General features: G+C 63.9%; 1 protein-coding gene across 2 annotated transcripts; it reads right to left on the bottom strand.

Moving 5' to 3' along the window:
- Positions 1-1,768: 1,768 nt before the first annotated feature.
- PHF24 (PHD finger protein 24) lies at positions 1,769-5,308 on the bottom strand. Of its 2 annotated transcripts, none has more exons than XM_086629712.1 (7): positions 4,940-5,308; positions 3,816-4,001; positions 3,277-3,355; positions 2,984-3,186; positions 2,337-2,503; positions 2,009-2,146; positions 1,769-1,865 (listed from the first exon to the last, which is right to left on the bottom strand). In XM_086629712.1, the coding sequence occupies exons 1-7, from the start codon at positions 5,306-5,308 to the stop codon at positions 1,769-1,771; spliced, it is 1,239 nt and encodes a 412-aa protein (XP_086485838.1). The 2 variants fall into 2 exon arrangements, with proteins under 2 accessions (XP_086485838.1, XP_086485839.1); XM_086629713.1 differs by having other exon boundaries at positions 2,009-2,110.
- Between the last annotated feature and the right edge of the window lie 4,980 nt (positions 5,309-10,288).

Raw genomic sequence — 10,288 nt, 5'->3', positions numbered from 1 at the left:
TGGCCGGAGGCTAGTTGGACACAGCTGTTTAATGGACGATTCTGAGTACAGAGCGGGTGTTGTGACCCACGCACCCATGGCTGTCGCCTCGCCACGGCCGCGGCTCTGGCCCCATCTCGGACCAGGCAACCGAAATATCCCCATCGGCCTGGCGCGCCAGGGTGGTAGAGGAAGATGTCATGGCATCGGTGGGTCTCCCCATCTTGCAGTGGGGAGAGCCCTTGGGGAGGGGACCTGTGCCCTGGCTGGGGAAAGGGGGCTGAGCAGGATGGTGCCCCTGTAGCATTGAAGGGTGCAGGTGAGGGAGCAACCAGGCTGCCGCAGGTGCACCCCTGGCCTTTGCACACCCCGGGGCACCCTGGCTGACCCAGACATGCCAGGCAGGGAGAGGCTGAGGGCACTGCAGGGAAGGGGTTGGGGGAGCAGGGGCAGCTGCTGGGGCTGCCTTGGGACCAGGGCATCCCGAACTCTGGCCTGTGTGGGGCGAGGTTTCCAAGGAACTCTGCTCCTCACCTGTGGGCTGAGTGCATCTATCCATCTTAGGGCCACTGGGCATCAACCCTGCCCAGTGAGTGCCTCATTCCTGCAGCTGACATCGCAGAGGGCTCTGGGCTCTGCCTCCTCCTCCTCACCCTGAGCACTAATGCTCTCAGCGAGGTGAAGATGTCTGCTCACTGCGCTGGGGAGGGAGCGGGATCAAGTGGGGCTGGTGTGGGACTGGAATGCTGAGTGGGAGGAGAGCATCTCATGGGACCAGGGGGACAGGAGGGGATGAGGGATACAGGGGAGAGCTCTTGTGCATCCAACCTTGCCCTGCTGCCCCCCTGGTGCTTTCTGCTCCCAGTGATCCTTCCCACACCGTTGCCGTTAGCATTAAATGGTTGGTCCCCAGCGGGGCAGGGTCAAGCCGTGCTGGGAAACTCTCCCAGACATGATCATGAGTTGTGGGTGCAAGGAAGGACCTACTGGGTTCTAGCCCCTGTTGGAGCCTGGCAGGGATGTGACAGAGGCCAAGCAGGCATCAGCCACGTCCTGCCTGTGAGGATTCACCGTGCGGAGGAGCTGAGCTCACGCTCGCCGCAGACCCCGGGTGCCCCTGCTCGTGGCACACGGAGGCCCAGCTGTGCCGCCCCATGGCGGTGCAGGAGGTGGGGGGCACACGGTTGCCCTGAGTTCCGCTCGCACCCCGTTAACTACCCAGATCCCACTCCAGGACCAGAGCAAGCCCCACTTCACCAAAGGGCAGACCCTGCTCTGCCTGGGGGTCCCTGGGGACAGGTCCCCGATGGCTCCAGGTGCTGGTGGGTGAGGGGGTGCTGCGGGGCTGGAGATCGTGGGGGCAACAGGTCCCCTGCCCCCGGCGCCCCCAGGCAGCGGACCCCACGGCACCCCCAGGCACCGCTCCCCACGGCACCCCCAGGCAGCGGACCCCACGGCACCCCCAGGCACCGCACCCCACGGCACCCCCAGGCAGCAGCAGACCCCTCCCGGCAGCGCGGTGCGCGGGGCACCGGGGCCGCTCCGTCCCCACCCCCTCCACCGCTTCCCTCCCGCCAAGCACAGACCCCAGCGCCGCGCCTGCTCCCTCGGCCAATCAGAGCCCGGCACCCATCCTCTTCACAGCCAATCTGAAGCAGAGGCGGAGGGGGAGGGCGGTGCAGTTGCTCCTCCGCCAGCCAATAGGCGGCCGGCTCTGCCAAGGGGAGGAGGGCGGGGCCGGTCTCCGTGGCGGGAGATGCGTCGCGGCCCAGGATGGCGTCGCGGGGGGCTAGGCGGGAGGCTGCAGGTGGAGCGCGGCGCTGTTGGGGCGGGCAGCCAGCATGTAGGCGACGTTCTCCCGCAGGAAGCCGGGCCAGTCGACGGGTCTGCGGGCAGAAGTGGGCTCACCGGCCGCCCCGACACCGCCGCTCACCCCCGACACCCGCCTCTCCCCCCCAACACCGCCGCTCCCCCCGCGTCTCCTCCAAAGCGGGGGCGTCGTGCCCCCACAGACCACCCCTGCCCTCACCTGGCCTCCTCTTGCTCCGTGGATGGTGGGGTCTTCTCCTGGCTCTTGCTGCTGACGCTGCTGGCAGGGCTGCTCTCGGACATGGGCCCTACGTGGCTGATGCTGCGGGGAGGACAAGGGGGCTCTTCATCCCCTCTCCTGGCACCCCAAACAGTGGTGGTGGGGCGAAGAGGGTGCACAGGGCCAGGGCAGGGCTGCAGGGCCGTGGAAGGGGAGGTGGCGGGAAGGGGCAATGCCTGTTTGTGTGCTGAGCCCCCTCAGTGGGTGCTGGGCTGTGGCAGGAGCCCTGGCAGGGATGTACCACCCCCCGGGGCTGTTGTCCTCGTACCTGACATTGCAGGATGGAGTCTCCTTTTGATGCTTGCGGAACCAGGTGTGCCGGGCCCGGCGGCACTCGCCCTCCCCGATGAAGCCATCGCTGTCCTGGTCCAGGGCCAGGAAGACCACCCGTGCCCGCTCCCGCTCCTTGGCTGTCAGCAGCCGCAGCAAGGCATTCTAGGGGGGCAGAGAGGGGAAGGAGTAGCACTCATCCCACGGGAAGCCCCCTGCTCCTGTGCCCAATGTTGTGGGGGCCTCCTGCCCTGGTTGCCATGGCCATGGGAGCCAACTTTAGGTGCGGCAGCCATGAGTGCCAGCTGTGGGTGCTGGCTGTGGGAGCCAGCTCTGGGTGCTGTGGCCATGGGTGCTGGCTGTGGGAGCTGGCCCCAGGTGCCAGGGATATGGGTGATGGCTGTGGCAGTCGACCATGGGTGTGGTGGCCATGCATGCTGGCCCTGGGGGCCGGCTGCGGGGGCTGTGATCTCAGGAGCTGGCCACAGGTGCCACAGCTGTGGGTGCTGGTCATGGAAGCCAGGCCCAGGTGTGGTGGTTGTGGGTCAGATGTGCCCTGTGGGGACCCCAGGGTGTCTTGCAGAGGAGAGGTCACTGCTGTGCCCCACTGGCTGTGGGAGCCAGCCCCGGGTGCCGCAGCTGTACCTGCGGCCGTAGTTTCTGCAGCAGCTGGATGGACTCGTGGGAGAGGAAGTCGTGCCACTCGATGTGCCCCTTCTTGTCAGGGTCCAGGGCGGAGAACTGCAGGGCTGCCTGCTCCTCCTGCGCCTCGGCCATGGGCCGCTCGAACTGCTGCTTGTGCACAAGGTGCTTGTAGTGCAGGAAGTCATCCAGGGTCAGGCAGGTCTCTGCAGGGGACAGATCTGCTGTGTGGTGCCCAGGGAGGGAGGACTCCACTCCCCCAACAGCATGGGACCCGACACAGGGAGGGTCCGCACCTGGAATGATCTTGCAGTGCTGCAGGGTCTCCATCAGGCTGTACATCTCTTCCTCCGTCAGCAGGAGATTGAGGTTGTCCTGGGGTAGGGGACGGAGAGGAGCCGTGTGGCAAAGGCACAGGGTAGCATCAGCGCCCAGCTGTGCCATGGCACTGGGATCCCTTGAAGGCACGCTGGTGTGGGCCCGTACAGAGGGACACCCCGCGGTGCCACAGTGGGGTGGCTTTGTACCCCGGGGCGTTGGGTGCCATTTCAGCTCCACCAGAGCTCCTCGTCCCTCAGTGTCACATCCTGCGCCAAGGTGCTGGGGCACTGGCTGCTGGTGTGAGGACGGTGGTGGTGAAGGGCCTCTGTCCCCTCCCCTCCAGTGGCACCCTATCAGGTCAAGGTGAGCAGCAGGAGCTGGGGAGACGCAGGTTCCCCTTTGCCCTGGACCAGGTTGTGACATGGGACCCTGCTCATGTCCATGTGGGGCACGACTCCCAGGAGAGCACCCACCACCCAGCAGAAGCCTGCTGTCCCTTACCCTGGGTACTCACACAGTAGTAGCAGCTCCAGCCCGTCTCAGTGTGCGCCGTCTCTGTCATTTCCACAGCGCTGTCATTCTGCAGGTAGCCCATGCGGCGCAGGCAGCCGTCGTGGTACACCCGGCTGCAGATGCGGCAGGGGAAGAGGCTTTCTGCCGTCCACACCTCACAGATCTCGCACATCTCATCGTTGAGGACCTGGGGAGAGATGGTTAGCTGCTCACAGACGGCAGCGTGGGCATGGGACTGGCTTCACAAGGTGGGGGTCAGGATGGTGCTTTACAGGTGGGGATGGATGTTGGGGGGCAGAGGGGATGGAAGATTGGGATTGCATAGGGCTGGTGTAGGGAACAGGTGGGTGATGAGGTCCTAGGGGCCATGGCTGGTGAGGGTAGAGGAGGGTGGATGGGTTTGTGGGGATGAATGGAGGGTGTATGTGTTCGGCTGTAGGGTTGGTGGGGCTGTGGGGTTGTAGGTTCTCTGGGGTACAGCGTGGTAGGTGTGGATGACTGGGCTGTGGGGCTGTAGATTGGCTGGTCTTTGGAATTGTAGCATGGAGGGTTGGAAGTGCTGATCTCTGGGCTAGCTGGCCGTAGGTGTGGCTGGATAAGCTGTAAGGCTGCAGGTGGGCTTGGGGTGCAATCTTTTTGGGGTGGGTGGATGGATGGGTAGAGCCATGGGTGCAGATGGGTGGGCTGTAGGACGCGGGCATGGGCAGATAAGCTGTTGGGTTGTAGATGGGCTGGGCTGTAAGGGTCACAGGTGTGGTTGGACAGGTCGAGCTGTAGGCTGGCTGGCTGTAGCCTGACAAACACATAGATCAGAAGATCATTCTCTCTTCCCCAGAGCTGGAGCTGTCTGTGCCCAGCAGTGACCTCTCCTCTCCAAGATACTCTTCGGTTGCCCCAGGGCACATCTGACCAGTCGCACCCTCCTCCCTTCGTGGTATCTCCAGCTGTTCAGCCCTGCTCCCAGCTCCCTGCCCCACCGAGCCGCCTCCATGGAGCTTTGCCGTGCCCGGAGAGGCTGCCACTGCCCGGCAGGCATTGGGGATGCACATCCCCTGGGCTCTCCCCTATGCATCTCCATCCCCATCCCCATCCCTCCTGCCCCATCCCCATGCTCCGGCTGCTCGCCTGCTCCCGCTGCTCCAGGCTGATGTCTGGGGGCTCGTCATCGTGCAGCTCCCGCTTGGGCCGGATGAAGGCGGGTGGTGTGAACCTGTTGGCTCGGTCAAACTCCTCCGGCTCCACACCCCGGCCATCCCGCAGCCGTTCCCAGGCTGCCTTGCTGGCGCTGCTCTCCTCCGGCTGGGAAGGTCCTGCCAACACCTCTTCCTCTCCCTCCTGCACCGCCTGCTCCAGGGTCCCCCGGCGTGTGCCGCCCGCCTCTGCCTGTCGCCGTGTCGATGGCTGCTCCCGCAGCCCGTCCTTAAAGGCGGACACGGCCAGGCTAACCTTCTGCACCTTCTCCACCGTCTGACGTCTGGACATCAGCACCCCCATGGCTCTGTGGGGTGAGGAAGGTCTCAGTGCTAAGGCCTCAGGGTGCAATGATGCTCTCCACCCCTGCCCCATGTCCCTTGCCCCAAAATGGTGTCCCAGTGACTTTCCCCAGCCGCACAGGGACCAGGTCAGGGCAGGAAGGAACAAGGGCTCCTTGGCAAGACAGTGCTGGGGTCATCCATGTTGGCCATGGGGAGATGGACGCAAAGCCTTGTGGAGATCTGGCCATGGAAGGTCTGAGTGTTGATGGAGGAGCGGGACAGCAAGCAGAGATCTGATTTGAGGGCACCTTGCCTCGCCCATCTTTGCTCTGCAGATTCTGGCTTAATAGGAAGCACATCCAGGCCCTTCCCATGCCAGTCCAGTAAACCCTAGAGGCATTGGGACCAGCTGTAACGCTGCTCCTTGCATACATCCCATTCTGCCTTGGCAAAAGCCTCTTTGGCCAGCCAAGGGTGAGAGGTGTCCGCCTAGCAACTCTGCCCAGGGCTGGGGCATAGCAGAGCTGGTGCTGTATCTCTTACCTTCCTTAAATTTCAGCTCACCCCCCCAGTCCCTCTTGGGCTCACATGCTGTGTGTATGAGTGTGTTGTGTTGCTGCCCTCATCACCGGGCATCCTGCATCCTGCAAGGAGCCATGCAGAGAGGTTGGGCCAGCCATGGGAGGTCTGCAAGGATGCAGGAGGGAAGGGGAGCAGTGCGTGGGTCTGGGGTGCATGGGTCTCGAGGGTTTAGATGCAGGATCAAGGGAAGATCATCTTAGGGTAAACCAGAGAGGGCAACAGCAGCAGCAGTAGCAGGTCGAGCTCTGTGTCAATGGAAGCTGGCTTGGAGGAGGGTGAGCTGAGGCTGGGAAAAGGCAGGATTTGGTCTCCAGTGGCGTGGAGCACAGCATCACCCCATGTGGGTCCCAACACTGCCTTCCTGCCCCACTGCAGCTGTGTTATGGAAGATGCTGCAGCCAAGAGGAGCTCCCAGCTGGTGCCCAGCGATCCGCAGGCAGCACTCGCCGCCTGTGCAAGCAGGGGGACATTGGAGCAGCCATCTTCCGCTCTGCCAGCCTCGGCAGGGAAGTCCCCAGGTAGCGGGATAATTAGCAGCACGCGCGCGCACGCCGGGACGTCGCAGCTGCGGGAGGACACAGCGCTGCGGGCACTGCTGTGGCAGGGAGCCTGGGCAGGGTAATCACAGCTGCCCCGCATCAGCGGCGCCGAGCAGAGCGTGCTGGCAGGCGGCGGCTCGGTGCCTTTCGCTCGTCCCTGCGCCTGTAGGTGCCCAGCCCCGCGCTCTTGCCCCACGGCCCCCTGGCCACCTGGGCTCTGTTCATGCGCACGCGCCAGTGTGCAAACCCACATGGGTGATTTCCCAGCCTCCTCCCGGTACCGCGGGACCATCTGCCTGCCGATTCCCACGCGTGGAGCCCCAGGGTGCAACACGCGTGGGCCCCATCCCGCATGTGGGGGTCTCAGTGGCGGGCGCACGCGGGCGGGGGTGTTTGCAACTGTCTGCCCCCGTGCCCAGCTCCAGCCTGGTGCCTGGCATACTGCAGCTCTTGGGGCTTTGCAAAGGTGGGAGCGGGGAAGAGCCGGAGGCACGTGTCCAAGCCACAGCAACACCATCCCTGCAACTGTGCCGGTGGTGGGGAAGACACCTGGATGTCTCTGCCTCCTTGCTGTGTTGTCACCCCATGCCCCGGGTGGCTCAGGATCCCATCGGCCATGGGCAGGATCAGCTCTGCTGCTGGGCAGCATCATGGCTCTGCCTGCAAGCCAGCAAGCCAGGGGCACCGCAGGGAGATCCCCCCACTTTGCAGGTCCCTGCACCACCAAGGATGGTCCTTATCCTGCCCATGGCTTGGGTAGAAGCAAGGAGGACAGGGCGCAGAGGGGCTGGGCTCATGGAGAAGAGCCAAAAGAGGGGTCTGAGCACGCCAGTCCCACCAGTAGCCACACTGGTGGTTCTCATCCCCAGCGTGCTGGCAGCATCTCCCCGCAATGCCGTGAGGCTGCAGGTGGCCCATCCCCAGCCACCCCGTGGTGCAGCAGGGCAGCCCGGGCAGCAGCAGGGTGGCTGGTGTGTGGGCCTGCTGTAATCCCCCTAAGATGAAGTTCCCCTACATGTTCATGGCGTTGTCGCCCCCTGCCCTGTGCTGCTGCTGAAGGATCCCAACCTGTCTCCCTGTCTCCAGTCCTTTCCCAAGACCAGCACAAGTGTCTCCTGCCAGAGTCAGTGCCACTGTCTGCTGTATGCCTGGTGCCTGGAGGCTGTCACACTCCTGTCACACCTTGTGTCTGTTCTCAGCCCCTCTGGCCTCCCTGTCGCTGCTAGTGCTGCATGGTCGGACCCTGCCTACACATCCAGGGGCTGAATGGCTTCACCCTGAGCTCTGTCCACAGCCTCTGCTGCCTTTCCACAGGCCCCAGTGCTCCCCACATACCCAAAGCTGCTCGGCTCCCTCCAGGACCCCCCTTCCCCCATGCCCTGTCTGATCCATTGGCTGTGCAGGGTGGGACATCCCCCCACAGAGCCTGGCCTGACTCAGGATCCTGCCAGGTTTGGGAGGTCCCCCCTCTCCCAGGGATCCCTGGATGTGGAGAGGGGGGACCAGAGGCACCCTCACCCCATAGCAGCCCAGCTGCCCAAGCAGCCTCTGCCATCCCCACCATCCCCTGGGGAAGGTGTCTCTGCTGCTGTTCGTGGCTGCCCCCAAGGCACCTGGTGGTTGGGGACTTGGTACCACCACCTGGCTCACCTTGGCCCGAGGCACCAGGGCCTTGACCTTGCTGCTGGGTGCCAATGTGGGGGCTATTTTTAGGTCACCCCTACAGAGGAGCTAAATCTGGGCATGGGGCTGGAGCTGCGTGCAAATGCTGGGCTCCACTGAGCCCTGCTGGCACTGCGTGCTGTCAAAGAGGGGTAATGGGTGCTTTCCCACCCCTTTCCCTTCCCTTCCCTTCCCTTCCCTTCCTTCCCTTCCCTTCCCTTCCCTTCCCTTCCCTTCCCTTCCCTTCCCTTCCCTTCCCTTCCCTTCCCTTCCCTTCCCTTCCCTTCCCTTCCCTTCCCTTCCCTTCCCTTCCCTTCCCTTCCCTTCCCTTCCCTTCCCTTCCCTTCCCTTCCCTTCCCTTCCCTTCCCTTCCTTCCTTCCCTTCCCACCCCTTTCCCTTCCCACCCCTTTCCCTTCCCTTCCCACCCCTTTCCCTTCCCACCCCTTTCCTTTCCCTTCCCACCCCTTTCCCTTCCCTTTCCCTTCCCACCCCTTTCCTTTCCCTTCCCACCCCTTTCCCTTCCCTTTCCCTTCCCACCCCTTTCCCTTCCCTTCCCCTTCCCACCCCTTTCCCTTCCCTTCCCCTTCCTTCCCTTCCCTTCCCTTCCCTTCCCTTCCCTTCCCTTCCCTTCCCTTCCCTTCCCTTCCCTTCCCTTCCCTTCCCTTCCCTTCCCACCCCTTTCCCTTCCCACCTCTTTCCTTTCCCTTCCCACCCCTTTCCCTTCCCACCCCTTTCCCTTCCCTTTCCCTTCCCACCCCTTTCCTTTCCCTTCCCACCCCTTTCCCTTCCCTTTCCCTTCCCACCCCTTTCCCTTCCCTTCCCCTTCCCACCCCTTTCCCTTCCCTTCCCTTCCCTTCCCTTCCCTTCCCTTCCCTTCCCTTCCCTTCCCTTCCCTTCCCTTCCCTTCCCTTCCCTTCCCTTCCCTTCCCTTCCCTTCCCTTCCCTTCCCTTCCCTTCCCTTCCCTTCCCTTCCCTTCCCTTCCCTTCCCTTCCCTTCCCTTCCCTTCCCTTCCCTTCCCTTCCCTTCCCTTCCCTTCCCTTCCCTTCCCTTCCCTTCCCTTCCCTTTCCCCCCAATCTTTCCCAGCCCCATGCAGCTCTCTGTGTGGGGAAACTGAGGCACGGAGGCAAGGCTGGTGCAATTGGCATGGAGATCGGCCTTTCTTGGGGGCAGATGGGGGCACTGGTGGGATGGAGCTGGTGGACAGCACTGAGGCACCCTGGGAGGAGGCAGTGGGGCAGAGCATCCCGATACAAACAGAGGCACTGGTCCCTGTGTGGCTCCAAAACCTCCCCTCTCCCGTGGCAGTGGGAGCGAGGAGGCGTCCACAGCTCGTAGTGGGGGTTACAGGTTGCCAGGTTTGTCTGTGAGGGTGGCGGTGGGTGCAGGGAGACAGGTGACGCGCGGGTGGGTGTATCGCAACACGGCGGGGATGTTGTGGTGGCTGGGAGTGCACAATGGATGTGGTGGGGAGCAGCCCAGGGTGGATGTGTTACAGGGTGGATGTGTTACGGCACCGCTGGGATAGCGGGGTGGGTGTTACGGCTGGGCAGGGGGTGTGTGGGGGGTGTGCGGGCTGGGGGTGTTGCAGTGGCTGTGGGCACAGCGTGGGTGGTGGCTTTGGGCGCAGGGACGTTGCAGCAGCTGTGGGTGTGGGATGGTGGCTGTGGTGGCTGGGGGTGCAGGATGGGTGTGTTTTGGGGTCCATGGGTTCAGAGTGGGATGTCACCGTGCCTGGTGGTGGCACAAGGATCTGGGGGTGTGGAGCACTGTGGCAGGACCACGGGTCCACAGGGTTGACCATTGCCACCCCCACTCAGCCTTGCTTGCCCACCCCATGGTGCAAAGCCCCATGAGCAGACCGAGGGCCAGCGCGCACTTGGGCTGGTGTGCACCGTGACCGGGGTCTGTAGCAGCCCCTGCACCCGCCCTCAGGGCGATGCAGCAGGGGTGTGCCAAGAGCACGACCCTTTCCTGGGCTCCCCGGCTGGTGAGGAAGGATGCACCCGGTCCCCTTGGACTGCCTGCAGGCCAGGCCTCCCCCCTGCCATCACCAGGCTGCCGGTGTTTTTACCCCCCAGTGCTGCACCTCACTGGGAGCAGCATTAGGGACCTGGAGGCAGAGGGATGGGGTACCGATGGGAAGGACACCCCGCGAACCCCAGGGCCCATGGCAGGCAGGTTCCAGGTCTTGGTCTGAAGGGCACGGAGCAGGG

This window comes from Tauraco erythrolophus, chromosome Z (genome assembly GCF_009769465.1).
Source record: "Tauraco erythrolophus isolate bTauEry1 chromosome Z, bTauEry1.pri, whole genome shotgun sequence".
Classification (NCBI taxonomy): Eukaryota; Metazoa; Chordata; class Aves; order Musophagiformes; family Musophagidae; genus Tauraco; species Tauraco erythrolophus.
Note: the sequence above shows the minus strand (reverse complement) of the source record. Positions and strands in the feature narration are given on the sequence as shown.